The sequence below is a fragment of the Apis florea genome, unplaced genomic scaffold (genome assembly GCF_048593485.1).
Source record: "Apis florea isolate Af1SG1 unplaced genomic scaffold, ASM4859348v1 contig_1794_pilon, whole genome shotgun sequence".
In the NCBI taxonomy this organism is placed as follows: Eukaryota; Metazoa; Arthropoda; class Insecta; order Hymenoptera; family Apidae; genus Apis; species Apis florea.
In genome coordinates, this window is record NW_028256482.1 from 2125696 (window position 1) to 2144587 (window position 18892).

The 18892-nt window shown below is 36.3% G+C and overlaps 3 protein-coding genes across 5 annotated transcripts; 1 reads left to right on the forward strand and 2 right to left on the reverse strand.

Annotated features, from left to right (window-relative positions):
* Positions 1-1272: 1272 nt before the first annotated feature.
* On the reverse strand, positions 1273-18278 carry phtm (cytochrome P450 enzyme phantom). Of its 3 annotated transcripts, XM_086912255.1 has the most exons (8): positions 17879-18278; positions 3107-3515; positions 2895-3043; positions 2565-2767; positions 2186-2492; positions 1908-2063; positions 1630-1804; positions 1273-1531 (listed from the first exon to the last, which is right to left on the reverse strand). In XM_086912255.1, the coding sequence occupies exons 2-8, from the start codon at positions 3429-3431 to the stop codon at positions 1350-1352; spliced, it is 1497 nt and encodes a 498-aa protein (XP_086768381.1). In that variant the 5' UTR covers positions 3432-3515; positions 17879-18278; the 3' UTR covers positions 1273-1349. The 3 variants fall into 3 exon arrangements, with proteins under 3 accessions (XP_086768381.1, XP_086768390.1, XP_086768372.1); XM_086912264.1 differs by lacking the exon at positions 17879-18278 and adding an exon at positions 3732-4045 and having other exon boundaries at positions 2895-3363; XM_086912246.1 differs by lacking the exon at positions 17879-18278 and having other exon boundaries at positions 2895-3675.
* Positions 12050-14336, forward strand: LOC100866622 (seminal metalloprotease 1). Its single transcript, XM_012488503.3, has 5 exons — positions 12050-12911; positions 13117-13293; positions 13372-13674; positions 13760-13893; positions 13973-14336. Exons 1-5 carry the CDS (start codon positions 12737-12739, stop codon positions 14138-14140), a joined length of 957 nt encoding a protein of 318 aa, XP_012343957.2. The 5' UTR covers positions 12050-12736; the 3' UTR covers positions 14141-14336.
* On the reverse strand, positions 14214-18278 carry fu (STKc_STK36 domain-containing protein fused). The gene is made up of 10 exons (XM_012488497.3): positions 17879-18278; positions 17606-17802; positions 17381-17494; positions 17155-17300; positions 16919-17098; positions 16692-16836; positions 16411-16607; positions 14784-16003; positions 14473-14657; positions 14214-14392 (listed from the first exon to the last, which is right to left on the reverse strand). Exons 2-10 carry the CDS (start codon positions 17714-17716, stop codon positions 14324-14326), a joined length of 2367 nt encoding a protein of 788 aa, XP_012343951.2. The 5' UTR covers positions 17717-17802; positions 17879-18278; the 3' UTR covers positions 14214-14323.
* Positions 18279-18892: the final 614 nt, after the last annotated feature.

Consider the following 18892-nt stretch of genomic DNA (forward strand, 5'->3'; position numbering starts at 1 on the left):
GTGAATTTCGAATTTAGGACATGGGATCCCTCGAGATCCCTGTGATATCGCGATCGTAAAATCCATTTCCAAAGATATTTCTTTTTCTCTTTCTTTGTTGCGTGTCCGGCGAAAGTCCGAAACCGACGATTATCGACGCTGCCACCACCATAATCCCTCTCCTCTTCCTTCTCTCTCTCTCACTCCATCTTTTTCTCTCTTCGCGTTTCCCTTAGAAACGTTATAAAAAAAGGAAAAAAAAAAAAAAAAAAAAAAAAATGAGCTTTACGCCGTGAGTAAAGTAGAAGTAAGTTGTTTCTTCTTCTTCTTCTTTTTTTTTTTTTCTCTCTCTTCTCTTCGCACGAGAAAATTGGCGCGTCGACTACTTGCTTATCTCGTTTCTCTATTATTCATACAAATGTGTGAGACACATTTTTGCATGTGGCATGCTCGGATCACGGAGCATTGTGTTCACCCGCCGACCGCGTCTGAAGAATCTGTGTTAACTTAACGTTATTTCCTTTTCCTTTTAAAGGAAAAGAACGAGAAGGAAAAGAAAAGAAAAGAAAGGAAAGAAATCTTACCATTTGCAACATTCGCAGATATTAATTTGGCCGCAAATTATTATTATGTACCACACTTTCGCATATCTCCTCCTCGAAATAAATCCTCCTTTTTTTTTTTTTTTTTTTTTTTTTCTGTATTCTGTATTAACCGAAAAATCAATTGCCGTATATATACCGTGTTGTGTTTGTGTACGTGTATGCATGCGTGTATTTTTATGTGTGTGCGCGTTGCGCGCGCTTCTGCGTCACGATCGATTCACTCGATCGAGAATCGACAATCGCGATGGAAGCTAACGTTACCATTTATATTCATAGTTCTCTTTGAATTGAAAATTACAGTCTTTTTTTTTTTCATTTTTCCCCTTTTTCTCATTTTTTTCCACTCACAACCATTCAACCAAAATTCCTTTCCCCGATTATATTATTATCGATCGAGATCTGGTGAAAAGATCTTGCGTCTTCCATCGCGTGGAAGAGGCGAGATTAAAGAGAAAGAAAGGATGAGAATGTGGGCGGAAATTGGGATGATAGGCGATACGTTTCGAGCGGGATGAAAGGAGCAGCAGGTAGGTGCCTGAAGAGACGTAAAAAAAAAAAAGGAAAAAAAAAAGTGACCAGCAACAAAGAGGGAAAATATGAGGGGAGAGGGGAGAGCGATCGAGGAGAAACGAAGGAGCCCGCCCGATTGGACGAAAACTTTCTAAACGGACGATCGGAATCCGCCGAATAAATCTTCAAAAGATATTTATTCTCGTGAAATTTACGTTTGTACAAAAAGAAGAACGAAAAAGACGGATAATTTTATTATCGATCTCGCTCGACGAACGTCAACCGATGCGGTTTCGGGACGAGAGTGATACCGCACTCGCCTTCGAGATCGGCCGTCTCATTAAATGGTACAGACACGACGAACGTACGTAGGATTCGGCCGGCGAACAAGAACAGTATCATTCTGGCGAGCTCCTCTCCGACGCAAACGCGTTTCCCTTTGAAACGAACGAGAAAATAACGATGGAAATAAATAAAAGATAAATAAAACGAGAGGATGAAATGAAAAAAAAAAAAAATTAATCGATTTTTTTACCATTTTGAAACGGGAGAAACGATTCCGGTTTAAAGAAACTTCCATCGTCGGACAGGAATCTGTCGGGTCGGAATTCGAGAGGATCGCGCCAGTAAGCAGGATCCGTGTGCACGGCCCACTGCATTGGAACGATCATAGCGCCGCATGGCACATCGTAACCGCCTATTTGCACATCCTGGACGAACAAATATTTCCATCGAGGAAAGTTGAGACGAGCTCTTTCCCTCTTTAACCGTGTATATATATATATATATATATATCGTTGGATAATAAAATACCTCTGATGTCCCGTGAGGAATACCGAGGGGCGTAACACTCCTTATCCTTTGCACCTCGGCTATGGCAGCCTCGAGACGAGGCATGGCCGTTCTGTCGTTCAAAGTCGGCTGCTCCCCTTCTTTCAAACATACGTCCATTTCCGATTGTACTTTCTCCTGTGGGAAAATTATTTATTACATTTTTTTTAGTATGGCAATAAAATTTGTTGTACACTTTTATATATAATTTATCATATGTATTTATTTATTTTTTATTATATAGAGAGGTAATGCGCAACCTGTTCCGTAGGATAAGCAGCCATAAATAAGAGAAACCAACGAAGGGTGGTCAAGGTGGTGTCGGTTCCGGCGCCGAACAGATCGGCCAATAAATGATAAAGCTGTGGCTCCGTGAAATATCCCAATTCCCCGCTACTTTTCCTCCTCATTTGCTCGTCGAATGCCGCTAAAAAGCTGTCGACTTTACTCTCCGTCACGTGCTCGATTCGTGACCGATGCTCGTCGAGTATTTGCCGATATATTTTGTGCGTTTTATCCTTCCCGTCCACGATGGAACGTATCACTCGGCCGTATCGCGGTAGAAATCTGTGCAATAAACCTCTCGAACAGTTCACAAGTAAGATTGAAAAATATCGTCGAAGAGGAATACGTGTTTACCTGAGAAAGGGTAAAAAGTTGAGCGGTCCAGCGACACCGATTTGCTTCACTCCCTCTTCTTGCAGATGTCTCAGCCATCTCCAAGTTTCATCTTCCTCCTCGTACGTTTTTCCAAACACGATGCTATTGATAAGATTGCCCAAACAGTGGTGAAGCGTGTCCAACGGATCGATCGGCCCATTTGCCGCACGATTTCTCAATACCTGTTGCGTGTATGCGTAGATGAAAAAGGAAGAGGATCGTTTATATATTCATCTCCTTTTATCAATTAGCAATTATCAAGAGGGGGAGAGAGAGAGAGAGAGAGAGAGTTAATTAGATATAGCCTACTGATACGCATTCGTTTACTGCATCCGATATTCGTTTCTCCATCTTGTCACGTTTCGCCCCTTCGTGCTTTACCATCCCGAAATTTCGTAGACAGTTACTGATGAATTTTCTTTGATCCTTCCATTGTTCCCCCTCCGCGCAAATTATACCTGGGCAAAGCGATGAATGGAAATGGTAAACACAAGTGGATGTACACACGAAAGAGTGCTTACCGTAACCTTTCATAATTCCGTGCGTGAGGTAGAGGGGTGCTCGGTTGGTAATCGAGTCTTTTGCAAACGATTGGCGTATCAGTTGAGGATCTGATAGTAAAACGGTATAGACGGAGCCCATGCGGAATCCGCATACAGGGCCGTAAACTCTTGACAATCTCGTCAGAGTTTCGTGGGGTTTTTCCGCGTCGATCCATGGAAGGTAGCCAATGACAGGAAGTTGCCAGGGACCAGGTGGTAGACGACGCGTTTTTCGACTTTTGTGAAGAATATATAGAAGAAGGAGAAAAGGCAATATGAATATCGCGTAATGTTCGAGATTCATCGCGAATGATATCTTGATTGATTCGATTCGTCGTGTTGATGGTGGATATATATCTTCTAGGACGATATAATATTTCTATCTTACCTGTAACAAGGAATGAAAAAGTACTTTTGATTAAATAAATAAAAACGAAACGTACGTATTATATGTATATCCTTTGGTCGAAGAGAAATGTTAAACGATCAGGAAATTATAATTTTTAAATAATAAATAATAAATAAATATTTTCGTCGTATATTTAATAATAATGAATAATTTTACTCGATTTCTTCAGTTCTCGAGTATTAAACGTTTACTTACCGCAAGAAATACACGATTATCTATGAAAAATCGAAGGGGGATATTTTTTAACGATGGATATTAAAGGATAGAAGAGGGAAAATGTTCAATCGGAACAGCAACGATCGAGCGACTATCGAGTCTGAAGAATAATATAGTTCCTTTAACGCGATGTAAATGATATACGATTCCTTCTCCTCTCATTATATATTCGAGTCAGGCCTGGTAAATTTTGACTATCAAATCGTTGATCGACTATTTTACAATTGTGAAACAACCACCACTGTCCGTTCCGATTCCAAATGTTTCGCTTTGCATCAAATGATCAAAAATAGTTTCGACACAAGTCAACATTACACTTTGAAACTATGCTATTAACACACACACACACACACACACACACACGATGGGAATATTTATGGAACTTCCAACCAAAGCTGTTAGTATGTTAAAATATTTTCGTCTTGTTCAAATCTTAGTTCAAATCTTATAGAATAGACGAAATTAAAAGAGGAAATATTCAAGAAAAATAACGGCCAATTTCAATTATATTACAGAATGTAATATAAGGATAATTTTTCTATATCTTTAAAAGAGATGCGAGCACAATCTGAATTTGAATAACAATGAATAAAAAGGAAGATTTTATTTCTAGAAAATGATGACAATTATGAGGTATTATGACAATTGCTAACATAGCATCTCCTTTTTCCTCGTAATCAGCAAGAATTGCGTAGGTGCAATATTACTTCTCAATCTAATAGAAGCTTACGTTCAACTCGTTTTTGCGATAATCAGTTGCTGCTGAGATGATAAATCATTTCAATAGAGAAAATGTTGACAAAACAAAATAAGTTTCTTCATATAGGATAGAATACAGATAATTTAGATAATTGATGAAAAGGCGATTAAATAAATGCATTATTCAAAAAACTTGAAGAATACGAAGATCAGAACGGATATGAAAAGGGATTTGAATAAAAAAAAAATGAATAATTGTGTCATTTCAACCAACTTTTCTTTTTCTTTTCGAAAAGATGAGGAGTAAAAGATAAAAGATAAAAAGCGAAGGCGAAGGCGAAGGCGAAGGCGAAGGCGAAGGCGAAGGCGAAGGCGAAGGCGAAGGCGAAGGCGAAGGCGAAGGCGAAGGCGAAGGCGAAGGCGAAGGCGAAGGCGAAGGCGAAGGCGAAGGCGAAGGCGAAGGCGAAGGCGAAGGCGAAGGCGAAGGCGAAGGCGAAGGCGAAGGCGAAGGCGAAGGCGAAGGCGAAGGCGAAGGCGAAGGCGAAGGCGAAGGCGAAGGCGAAGGCGAAGGCGAAGGCGAAGGCGAAGGCGAAGGCGAAGGCGAAGGCGAAGGCGAAGGCGAAGGCGAAGGCGAAGGCGAAGGCGAAGGCGAAGGCGAAGGCGAAGGCGAAGGCGAAGGCGAAGGCGAAGGCGAAGGCGAAGGCGAAGGCGAAGGCGAAGGCGAAGGCGAAGGCGAAGGCGAAGGCGAAGGCGAAGGCGAAGGCGAAGGCGAAGGCGAAGGCGAAGGCGAAGGCGAAGGCGAAGGCGAAGGCGAAGGCGAAGGCGAAGGCGAAGGCGAAGGCGAAGGCGAAGGCGAAGGCGAAGGCGAAGGCGAAGGCGAAGGCGAAGGCGAAGGCGAAGGCGAAGGCGAAGGCGAAGGCGAAGGCGAAGGCGAAGGCGAAGGCGAAGGCGAAGGCGAAGGCGAAGGCGAAGGCGAAGGCGAAGGCGAAGGCGAAGGCGAAGGCGAAGGCGAAGGCGAAGGCGAAGGCGAAGGCGAAGGCGAAGGCGAAGGCGAAGGCGAAGGCGAAGGCGAAGGCGAAGGCGAAGGCGAAGGCGAAGGCGAAGGCGAAGGCGAAGGCGAAGGCGAAGGCGAATGTAAAAGGTAGAATGAAAAGAAAAAGATAGAAGGCGAAGACGAAGACAAATGTAGAATGTAGAATGTGAATATAAGAAGAAGAAGAATGTGAATGTAAGATATAGAATGAAAAGAAGAAGATAGAAGGAGAAAACGAAGACAAATGTAGAATGTAGAATGTGAATGTATGAAGAAGAAGAATGTGAATGTAAGATAAAATGAGAAGAAGGCGAATGTAGAATATAGAAAAGAAGAATGTAGAAGGGGAAGACGAAAACGAATGTAGAATATAGAATGAAAAGAAGAAGATAGAAGAGGAAGGCGAAGGCGAATGTAGAATGTAGAACGAAAAGAAGAAGATAGAAGAGGAAGGCGAAGGCAAATATAGAATATAGAATGAGAAGAAGAAGACGAATGCAAGATATAGAATGAGAAGAAGAAGGTGAATGTAGAATATAGAATGAGAAGAAGAAGGTGAATGTAGAATATAGAATGAGAAGAAGAAGGTGAATGTAGAATATAGAATGAGAAGAAGAAGGTGAATGTAGAATATAGAATGAGAAGAAGAAGAAGGCGAATGTAGAATATAGAAAAGAAGAATGTAGAAGGGGAAGACGAAAACGAATGTAGAATATAGAACGAAAAGAAGAAGGGGAAGGCAAAGGTGAATGTAGAATATAGAATGAGAAGAAAAAAGTAGAAGAAAAAGGTGTAGACGGAGGTGAAGATGGAACGAGAAGAGAAAGATGAAAGGAGAAGAAATCAAAGAAAAAAATGTGAAGGTAAAAAGAAAAAGATAAAAAGAGAAAAAAGGAAGGAGAATAAATCAGAGAAGAAGAACAAAGAGAAGAAGAATAAGTTAAAGAAAATAAGAAGTAAAGGAAGAAAAAGAAATCAAAGAAGACGATAGAAAGTGAAGGAGGAGAAGTCAAAGAAGATGGAAGAAGGAAAAAGTCGAAGAACGATAGAAGAAGAAAATAAGAAGATGAAAGAAGGAGAAGAAGAAATGAAAGGAGAAGATAGAAAGAGAGGGAAAAAATAAGTCAAAGAAGAAGATGAAAGAAGAAGATATAAGGGAAAGGAAAAGAAATTGAAAAGAAGTTAAAGAAGAAGAATATCAAAGAAGAAAGTAGAAGGATAAGAAGAAAAAATCAAAAAAGAATTTAAAGAAGAAGGAGAAGGAGAAGAATAGAAGAAGAGAATAGGAAGATTAGAAGGAAGATTTAAAAAAAATTAAAAAGAACATGAATATTTGAAGTATTTTTGAAAAAATATTTTTGCAAATTGTACAAGGTGTATATAGTATATGGTTGACGAGATAGGATGTTCACCTGTGCGTAGAAATATTGCTTCGCCGAGTTGTTATTAAGTACGCTAAGTGAGTAAAAGTTCTATTGGATGGAATTTAATTTCTGTTGTATCCCCTAGGACGGTCAATGACTGAGAAGGTCATTTGTGATGGATTCGATTCACGCGTCCTTGATGCTTACTTGCAGCTTGACTCGTTATATTCGTATATCTCTTTTTTATTTTCGAGAAAAGTGGACAAAATCTTTCTTCCGATAAGAAGAGAAAGACGATTCATTTGTCTTTTTCTAAAAAGTGAGCCGGTAGTAAGCGAGTTTCTCGAATCGAATTCGCCATTGCGATAGATTTTTTCGTTTAACCTAAGGTCGACTACTCCGTGTTCGATAAAATGAATTTTTCTTCAAGGACTATCGGGTTTGTAAAACACCGAACCGTTGACCGGCCGATGACATTAGATTTTTTTCTTGCAAGATGCAACGAACTTTATATATACCGATCGTCGTCGATTCTCATGGACAAGCAGCGCAATTTTTCTTCGCGATTTTCTTCCTCTCGTCATCGTCCATTCGTATTTTCATTCTCACTGCTTTCTTTAATTCGTCGATTTGATCGCGATTTTATTATTTCTTTCTTTTTTATCCTTTCGTCTTTCTCTTTTCACCATTTTTTTTTTTTTTTTTTTTACTTCGTATCTATCTTCAACAGTTTTTGCGTATCTCTTCTCGATAAACGTAAGATTGCAATTTTTTACATGGTAATTGGAAATGGTGAAATTTTTGAAAGAAAGGTTAATGATGCAAAATTGGCGCGGATAGATACTAGACTATCTATCTCTTTCCTCTAATTCTTGTGGTAAGCAGGTAGAACCAGGGCAACGATCGACTGGGGTCATTGGCTGGATCCAGTTATCAAGGTTAGGGTCCTTTTCTTTGCTCGCGAGAGATCATCGTTTCTCCTCGATAAATTTCTCAAGTTTGTTCACCCGTGTGCGAGTCACATCGTAGTCACACCAAGTATCAAGACTTTGCCAACAACTTTTACCTTTCATTTTTAGCTTTAATTTATATACCATCGGATTCGATGAGGCGTACTAAATTTAAAAGCGTTAAAATTCTCCGATAAAAAAAAAAAGATTAGATTATAACGTTATCGATTTCGAGGAAGATTCAAAAATCAAGAATATATCTCTCATATGAATCGAAATCGCAATTTTCCGACAATTTTTTCTCTCTATTATGCTGCTTATATCGACGAACAAATAAATTCTCTCTCGCTCACACACAGATATAAATGCAATATCCGTTTTTCTCGAAGCGTGCCCTATTGGTCTGCCCTGTATCTCTCGCATCGCATTGCGAGAGCCGTTTCTCACACGGGAATTCGCAGATTCGACGGTCGAAACCACCAAACGTGGCCAAGTGCGGCCGACGACCGCGACTTTCTCCTTTTATGCTAATTTCGTTAATACGCTATTTTCACGACTTTCGTACTTCGCAGACATGCCATTTTACATCTGCACTGTGTCCGATGCAGGACAGGCCGATGAACCGAAAACGAAATATTCTCGGCGAAAGGAGATAATCGAGAAACAGTTTATTGCTCGTGCTATTACGTAAAAACATATCGAAGCATTTCAGAAAGTTTAATGAATTTGACGATGATTACGGAGGATGGTACGAACGTGAGCTCGCATACATATTATTATTCACCGATTAAAAAACGGTCTTGGACCATGATCGAGGAATAATTTAGAGATATTTTACACGCGTACGTATATTATTTGCGTCGTATCTACGTCTCACGTACGATAAAATATGTATATAATCCTATTGAACAATCTCTCTAAAACGGTCCTCCCATTTGAATTACCAATTAATTCATCGATATACGCATCGTATACACACATACACACCGTCGTCGTCGTCTCTCTCTCCCAGAGCGTAATGTATGCGAATAAACCTTGGTGCGAGCGACACTCTACGGTCGTGATACTATACAAGAGTACCGAGTTCGTTGCCCTATAAAAGAAGGTAGGTGTATTGGCCCCGAATGCCGTTTCTGGGTTTATTACTTCAGTTCGATCGCAAACTGCCGCACCGTCTATACCTTGTAAAACCGTCCGTATTATTTTGACTGGCAACTGAACTGGCGAGTAGAGAAGTACGGTGAAAGAAAAAAAAAGGAAAGAAAGAAAGAAAGAAAGAAAGAAAGAAAGAAAAAAAAAAGAGAGAAAAAAATTATGGAACACGCCTTTCGAAATTTCTCCTCGAGATGTAATACATCGGATACGACGAGGTAATACATCGATGAAAGCATTTTAATGTCTTTTAACCTCATCGTGGCTTTACACGTTATACGTTATAAGAATATTTCTAACAGGCAGAACGTACCCGCTGCCTTTGCCGTCTTACTTTCTCTTTAATTCCCTTTAGACCCTCCAGTTTCTATACTTGGCGCGTAAATTTCCTTCCTCCTTTGTTTCATTCTTTCTCTTTCATACTTTCACATCGAAAATATTCAATGTGTAATAAAAAAAATGGGGGGGGGAGGGGGAAAGAAGAAAAAAAAAAATAAGCAACCACGTACATTATAGCCGAGACATTTCGACGTTGTTATCAACAACACATTATAAAAAAGATCAACATTATTCTTGGATATTTAAAAAGTTGGAAGTTAGTCCCCTCTTACTTGGCAAAATAATCGTTTCAAGATGTATTCTGCACCGTTCGACAATTTCTTCGTGCCTACTTAATTACGAGTGAATTAAATTAGTTGAAAAAAAAAAAAAAAAAAAATCGCGTCGATCCAATATACGGATCGGTAAATAAATAATAAGTATTAAACGAGAAACGAGAGAATGAATGATTAAAAATTCGAAAATGAATTTTTGAATTCACGATTCAAGAAAATATACCTATATACGTTCTCAACGATGACGATAGCGGTAGCAATTGGCAGTGGTGGTGATAATGGTGGTAGCGGTGTCACCTCTGGTGTCTCTTCTAGTGTCGAAGCTGCTGCTTCGTAAGCATGGGTATACGGTACAAAGCTTCTTAGTGGGGATGGAGGACACTTTCACTCTCACAGGTGTATGACCGAGTCGAGAGCTCGGAAATACTTGTATCAACTGAACGGTGGGTTGAAGGGTGGGGAGAAGGAGCGTGGAAAATGGTGGGGGCAAGAGGCGACCGTCCAAGGAAAAGATAGGAAAGGATAATGCGAAAAGAGACGAACGGTTTGGAAAACGTTCCCTTCGCCGAGTAGAGAGAAAAGGAGATGGACGAAAAAGAAATGGACGCACGCAAGGAGGAGAGAAAAGAAGAGGAAAGAGAGGAAATTAAGTTCAAAGAGGCGGGGAAAGGAGAAGAAAAGAAAAAAAAGAAATGCAAAGAGGAATAGAAAGGAAAACGTAGTAAGCAGATAGGAATTTATGGCTCGGGAAACAGGAGGACATTGTTGTGCGTGGTCCGCTAGATAACGGCCCAATGTCCACGTGCTTACACGTACCGATCAACGTGCATCGCCATTTTTTTTCTTCTTTCCTTATTTCCATTTCATATCGCGTAAATTCGTTACCGATATCGAAAAAAAAAAAGAAAAAAGAAAAGAAAAAAAGAAATGCGAGAAAGAGGTGAAGATAAATCGTGCAAGTATCGTGCAAGCGATACGATGGAAAGAGAGGGATAAAAGGGGGAGAGAAAAGGAGATGGAATTCGAAGAGGCTGGACGAGGTCAGTGAACTTCACTGAAAAAGTATGGTTTTTTGTGGTGAGTGTACGCTACTACCGAAATACGTTTCTGACGCGACAGGACGTTCCCGCCGATACTTCCCAGTGGATCCTAGTGGGTTCCAGTGGGTCAGTGGTTCACGAAGAATCGGCATAGTGTAGTCCATACGTGCAAGAAAGATATATATACTTTTGCAATATATCATTTATTAAATATTTATTTATTTACAACGTTCTTTTTTCCTAAAATCTAATTTAAATCAAGTAATTATCGACTTTTCGATAACGTAATTTTTCTTCTAATGCAGAGAGGATCGTATGATGGAATCTACGGATGTTATTACGATTATTTTTTAATGTAGATGTTTTAAGGTAGATACGAGGAATTTATAAGTGGAATATTAAATGCAACAAATGGCCGAGTAATTATGAATAAAAGCGTTGAATTTGAAATAAGATAGACATGCGAATATTTGAAGAATATTTGATCATTGGCCATTGGTGCTTGAAAAAGGCGTATATTTTTCGTAACAGACGCGAAAGAAGCATTCTGCTTGCTTGCGGTTCCAAGAAATCCGGTTAGAATTTAGGCTATGTGGAGCTCCTACTCGAATCTGGAACAGGCTGGTCATTGACCTTGCTTCGATCGCTCTTTGAAAAGATTTTCAAGCGCGATTACGAGTTTACCCATGATTATCTTTGAAAAAAAGGTATCAGATATTCCGTTTCTTCGAGCAATTTCCGTTTCAAAAAATTAAAAAAAAGTGATCGAACTATTGCAAAACGATTAAGACGCGAGAATGATCTTTCGATTAGAAATTCAAATCCCGAACTGTTTCATCGATGCTTCGATGCTTTTGTCGAACATCTTAATCGATATGAAAAACCTATAAAATTTGAGGTTATGTTGCTCGACAATTAAAAAAGATACAGCAAGGAAACAAGATAAAGATCTCTAAAGCGATTCCGAATTACACACAGATGACTACCGAATCATTTTGACCTACATATGATATACCATACTACATATAAATAATATCAAAATATCGTTGACATCGGATTTTTGATAATTCTTTGTATTATTTTTAAAAAGTTAAAAAAAAAAAAAAAAAAACAAAATTCGCAAAGGCACAAATTTCACTCTTTACTTTCTTTTTCAAGAAAGAGTCAAATCTTGTTTGAACACTGGAGAAATCAAATGTGAACGTATTTATAGACATTGACGTTGCAATAATGCGATATCGTTCTCTTTACTCCCTTTAACGAACTAATTGTATCCCAAAAATGTGGGAACATTTTAATTCGAGACCCTTGAGTTAATTTTAGATTACATTTTCGTTTGCAAAGATTTTCGTTTCAGCTTTAACTTAACACGAGTTATTATTGGCCAATCAGTAGACTAAATAACCATTTAGATAATAAATTAGTATTCTCTTTGCGGTCTCGTTATCATTTAATTTGCATTGATATATATATATATATATATTATTTTAGAAGAGAATGTAAAAGCCTTAAAGAGAACGGAAGTATATTGTGTTTCGCTATGAATTTTTATTATTCCTGATATATGATAAACTTTCGTAAACTCGATAATATAAATTTAATATAAATTTAACGAATTATTTTCAAGTTGACAAGAAAAAAAGAAAAAAAAAGATTGACTTTGAAATCGTTAATCTTGTGAATTGATTCTCATCATCCATACATATCTTTGTTACTTATCTCTTAACACAAACATGAATAGATATTAAAATATAAACAATAAAAAATATTTCTCGACCAATTTCTTCTATAACGTTCGTTCGAAAAATATGCATTTACGACGTTTAAGAGCAAATTTCAAGGTATATCGAGATATACGAATGATGGAAAGGGAGATATTCGATTGAATCGCAATTAAACAACGGAAATGATTATGCATATCGGTTATGACCAAGTTTTAACAAATACGTAGCGAGCTTTTTAACAAGCTTGATAATGAAAAACGAGAGTAGAATACGTATTTCCTTATCTATACGTATAAGACTGCAGTTACGTTGGTATATATAAATGTTCACCTCTGCGATTTATATCATAGTACATGTTTTGGTCGCGCGTAATAAGGATTGAATAATCAAGTCGTTTATCGTAGAAAGATGCATTGTCTAAAATATGGTGAAATAGTAATTATGTTAATTATCGTAGCCACGAGTCTCGGTATCAATTCGATCAGCCTAATCGAAATCGATCACGATTCTGGGCATAAAATCATCCCTCCAACAGCGAAATTTCAAGGGACATTCGCAGAGACTCACGAGCATGAAACTATCGGTAGGGCAGATACGTGCAATGGCTCATGAAAGTATCATATCATTTTGAAGAGACAAAAGCAAAAAAAAAATTTCTCCGAGCAATTTTTAGCACAATTTTTTTTTTTTTTTTTTTTGCTGTAAAACACTTTCGAATACTTTCGTGAGCCGCAAGAGGGAATCGATCGAACGATGATCCCCGATATTCGTACATTAATTTTTGACAGCTAATCGCATAAAATCGTGGAGAAAAACGGACAAGCACAATGTTTGGGAGCTAAGCGGTTTGTACGAAGGAGATATAATGATCACGGACGAGGATGAAATAAAGAATGGCCTGATAAAAACGGCGTTCCGTTGGCCAGGCGGTGTTGTACCCTATTACATAAAGGAGGATGATTTTGGTAATTTGTCGCGTCTTATTAATAAGATTTTCTTATCTTATCGATAGAATTAATAAAAAAGAGATTGCACTCGATTAGACGAAGAAGACATAGAGATGATCAAAGACGCTATTGAGGATTATCACAAGAACACATGCATACGTTTCCGCCCCTACGAAAAATCTGACAATGATTACATCACCATAGAAGCGAAATCGTCGGGATGTTGGTCCCTGGTGGGTAGACACGATCACGGGCAGGTGGTGAATTTGCAGAATCCGGGATGCGTGCAGCATGGTGTAATTGTACACGAGCTGATGCACGCGTTGGGTTTTTATCATCAACAAAGTGCCGCGGATCGTGACGAATGGGTGACGATCAATTGGGAAAATATAAAGCCAGGTAAAACCGCTCGGTTATATTTGGATTATGATTGGAAAGATTCGATATTGATTGCGATAATCGATCGTTCGCATTGTTCACACAGGAAGAGAGCACAATTTTAACAAATATGACAATCGCACTGTCACGGATTACGGAATCGGTTACGATTACGAGAGCATAATGCATTATAGTTCTTACGCGTTCTCAAAAAATGGCGAGCCGACCATCACACCGAAAGTAAGTAATCGACGAAATGTCCCTTCGAATGTTCTTTCGTTTCTTTTTTCTTTTTACTCGTTCGTATAAATTACATTAGAAGAAAAAGGTGAAACTCGGCCAACGAAAAGAATTCAGTGAGAAAGACATGCTTAAGTTACGAGAAATGTACAAGGAAGAATGTGGCAAACGAGAGATGAATGGAACCGCGGATAACAATTCGACGGATGACATATCTATTGAGTGGATACTTAGTAAGAAATTGTAATTGAATTTTACTAGAATTTAAAAAGTTCGACTTCTTTGTTAAGTATATAAATAAAAATAACAACAAAATATTGTTTAGTTTGGTAAAAAAGAAATTAATATTCATACGTTTTGTTGTCAGATACAAAAAATGAAATGTCAAAAATGTTTGAAAAAAAAAAAAAAAAAAAGAAAAGAAAATGCATCAAGTAACAGGATTTTCTTGATTGTAGTATATCAATTCCTTTAATTCGTTGACTGCATCTTCGGCGGCCTGAAAGTATACACATCCTCTATGTAATATTTCTGTGAGTTTAGTCAAACCATTGACCTAAGTTTTTTATTATTACTTACAAGCCTTACAGCTTGATCGTTGTCCATGATTAAATTTTCTACTAAACTCTTTAGAGATTTACACCAGATTTGTTGTAAAGCTCTACAAGAAAATCTACCCAATAGTCTAATCAGGTGGCAAGTTCTCATTCTGAGTATCGCTTGCCGATGCGTGAGCAGTTTACCAAGCTGTTCTATCGAGTTTCCTTTTTGTGAAAAAAATATTTTCTCGATGTAACAACTGACCGACATTCGTGTTACAAAACAACAACAAAAAGAAACGAAACAAAGCAAAAAAGAAAGAAAATACAATTTCCTGTCGGCAAACTTACCCGATAAATGTGAATGCAATACAACTTTTTCAACGAGATGAGCATTTTCCGGTTGAGAACGTAATATATTGCTTAAAATTGCAACGAGGTCTACGACTACGCGTGCCTTTCTTTTTTCTAAACTCAATAATTGTTGTAGCAACGTCACTCCGTTTACGATATAAACGGCATCACAGAATTGGGTAAGAAACTGTTGTCTATTGTAAACCAATCTGCAAAGTACAAGCATCATGTATTCTAAGGTTTGCAGTTCGTCCGCGGATAACGTGGATGCCGATCGCGTGATTGCATTTGTCGGCTCAGACTTTTTCTCTCCTTCGGGCTCGGAACGTTTCGACATTAAAAGTTTCAAAGAGTAAACGAGATTCGGCACTACTCGAACGTCCAAATATACTTGAGTGATCTTCTCGAGGGAATCTTTTGTCACAGACACAACGTATGGTAGGGACAAAAGACAAGCAACGTATTCGATGACTCGGCAACCGGCTGCAGGATTTCTCAGTGGCGATACGAATACTGACACGCAATTTTGCTGAAGCAACGATCCTACTTCGCCATCCATGATTTCCTCCATGGATCGTTGCAAAAATGCTATCCATTCTTCGTTTTCGATCGGTCTGTCGACAGCTTTTGGATTCCAGTCTGGTATTCTGTTGCCACACGATAGTCCAGCATTGGCTGTATTATCGTCCCGTCGGGAACGTAATTTTTGATTATATGCGTACTCGTTATTTTCACGATCTTTCTCGCTGTGATCGATGTCTCGAGAAATGATCTGTTGCATAAGACGAAATTTACTTTCCTCGATATTTTTCATTTCGATCTTCTTTTGTAATTTCTCTTCTTCTAGATATTCATTCGGATTTCGTTCGCTTACGTAAACCGGTAATTTAATGCTTAACATTTGTTCAAATGTTAAACCATCTTGTTTATTTGTCGAGTCATTACTGTTTGGACAATCACTTTGACATAATGTATGATCTGCTGAGAGTAAATCGCTTTTCAAGGATGCTCTTAGGCTAAGGTTTCCTAACAGTACATCGACACTGGTACTAGAATCCGTTCCACTTGGTTCGCTATGTCGTAAAGTGTAACATTGATCATACTGGCAATATCCGTGTGGTATTGGATAACGCGGATATGACGTAAATGTTTTTTGCCGGCGTTCTTCGATTGTTCTTTCATGTTCTTGTAACTTTTTAATTGCCTTCTCCAAAAATCTATGTTATATTGAAATTCTTATTTATTATTTTTTAAATAAAAATGTTTAAATATATACTTATTATATATATACTTTTTAAATAAAATTTTAATATTAAATTATATATAAAAGATATAAAATTATATAATATATACACTAACTGTTACAATTTGAAATTTGAAATCTATTTGTACTGGATCTAAATCTACGAGACGAAATTGATTTTATTTAAAATTTCCTGTTAGTAATAGCATTGATTAGTTAATTATAAAAATAAAGCTTAGTTTCAACAACATGGAGTCAATTTTTAAATTAATTAATCAAAACGAATATTAAAAATAGAAAGATTTGTTAGAATTTAGTATTGAATAAAAAAAATTGAATTTTTTTGATAGAATTTTAACTCTAATATATACATATATATACTTTGACTGATGATCAGTAGGTTGCACCGTCAAATTTTGTAACTGCAACTGTTTTTCTCTAGCTTGACTTGCAGATAGAGGTGTAGTAAATGGTGTGGGTCCAATTTCACCAACTATTACTAGTCTATTTTTGACAAAAGGATGATCTAAAAGAGCTGGCCAAGTTAACCTTTGCGAAGGATCCTTTTGTAATAATCCCTACTAATCAAATTTTCATTGATAAAAATTTTTATTGAAAACTTTTTCATTTGAAAACTTCAAAGTATATGAATAGGTTATAACCTGCAAGAACTGTTTGCAATTTTGTGAAATATAATCTGGCCACTTAATTGCTTCAAATCTTATTAACCTGATTAAATGAAGGATAGAAGTTGTTTGAAAAGGTGGAGACCCTACTACTAATTCATATACAATACAACCCAAAGACCTGGAATCAAAGTGCTTTGCATGTTATATATACTAAACTTTGCTAAATATTTTTAAATTTAATTGTTTAAAAATTAACACACCACAAATCTGCATTATAATCATAAGGGCGTTCTTCTATAAGCTCTGGAGCCATATATAATGGTGTTCCCTTTATAGAAGTTAATACATGTGTGCCTGTACTCATACTGCGAGCAAATCCAAAATCACATAATTTTGCCACTCCATTACTTTCAAGAAGTACATTTTGTGGTTTAAGATCCCTAAAGCAGAAATAATGTTAGTATTAAGAAATATTATAACATATGAAATATCGAACCTGTGCAATACTCTGTTGGAATGCAAATAATAAAGTGCAGATACAAGATCACAAGCTATTACTTGTGCCCTTTGTTCAGATAAACGACCTGCTTTACCTAATATCTCATACAATTCCTTGTCTGCATATTCAGTCACAACAACTATCTGCAGAAAAGATTAGTTGTACCCGAAAGAAAATGCATAAATGCATAAATATAGATGATTCTCAAAAACTATTTTAATACCTCATTTTCTGTTTCAAATGAATCAAGCATTTGAACAATATTTGGATGATGAAGACGACGTTGAATTTCACATTCTTGACGCAAGCTTTTCAATTCCTTAAATGATCTACCACGCTAAATAATTATGTTTGTTATAATATTTACTACTAATGACAAGTCGTGAAAATATGTACAGTTATAAAATTAAGAAATCAAAAGCTTAATTGCGAATTCTTATCCTTTTACCTTCCGAATTACTTTGAAAGCTACAATTTCACCATCGGATCTTTTTTTTGCTTTATATACTTGTCCAAAGGATCCCTCACCCACTTGTTTCAAAACTTCGTATTTTTCCATTGTTTCATCAAATATACTTGCGCACGCGCAAATTTGAGCATATGTATATATATATATATATATATGTATGTATATATGTATGTATACTAATATAAGTAAAAAAAAAAACTAGATAATGTTTTTTAAACAAAATACAGTATAATATGATGCCTAAATACGTACTTGTATGTATATGATAGGTCCACAGATGAGATACAGAATAAAATTTAATGGGACTTAATGGGATTCTAAGTTCTGAAATACCAATCGCATAAAAAATCAAAGCGTTTAGTGTGCCCTCTATGATTTAGAGCGATAAGTGCAAAAATTATAATTAATTTAATTATATAAATTGATAAAATTAACAAATTTTAAAAATAATTTCACTAATATATTTTTTAATAATATACGTTTATAAGTATTGTATTCATAGATTTTTTTAACTGTTATATAATAATAAACTCATATATGAATTAAAATTATTCATAAATTAAAAATTATTCTTATATTTTTTATTTACAATGAAAATAATTTATGACATTTTTTATATTTTATATAAATGGAAATTTAAATATAAAGTTGTTGTTAATGTTGGATTTATTTATTTTTTATACATATTGTTAATATATAAATATTTATACATATTATTATATATACTATATATAATACATACAAGAAAATATTTATGATTTTATGAAAATTTGATAAAAAATAAAAATATTCTATTATTAGAAAAAATTATATATATATATATATATAAAGAAATATGAATAAAATATAAATACCTTTGAATTACATATTTAAGATATATAAACATTGAATAGAATAAGATTTTTAATTATTATGTTAGATAAAAAAAACAATAAAATTAATCAACTCCTGGTTTGGAGATATATAAATAAAAAGAGGCTAGATATAAAGTAAAAATTGAATGTTAACGCCATCTTTTGAGAACCAGAAACATTTTTTAGATGCTAGAGAAAGTAAAATAAAGGAATTGACGAACAATATTATTTTTTAAATAATTTTGGAAATAATATTTTTGATATTTTTATATTCAAAAGATGATAATAATTCTTATTCTATTCTACTTTATCTTGTCTTTAAAAAAATGTGTCTGATATTCAAGAGATGACATTAATTGTTAATTTTAACAATTATTTGCTCTTTGATTTTGAATTTCATTTGTAGCACTTT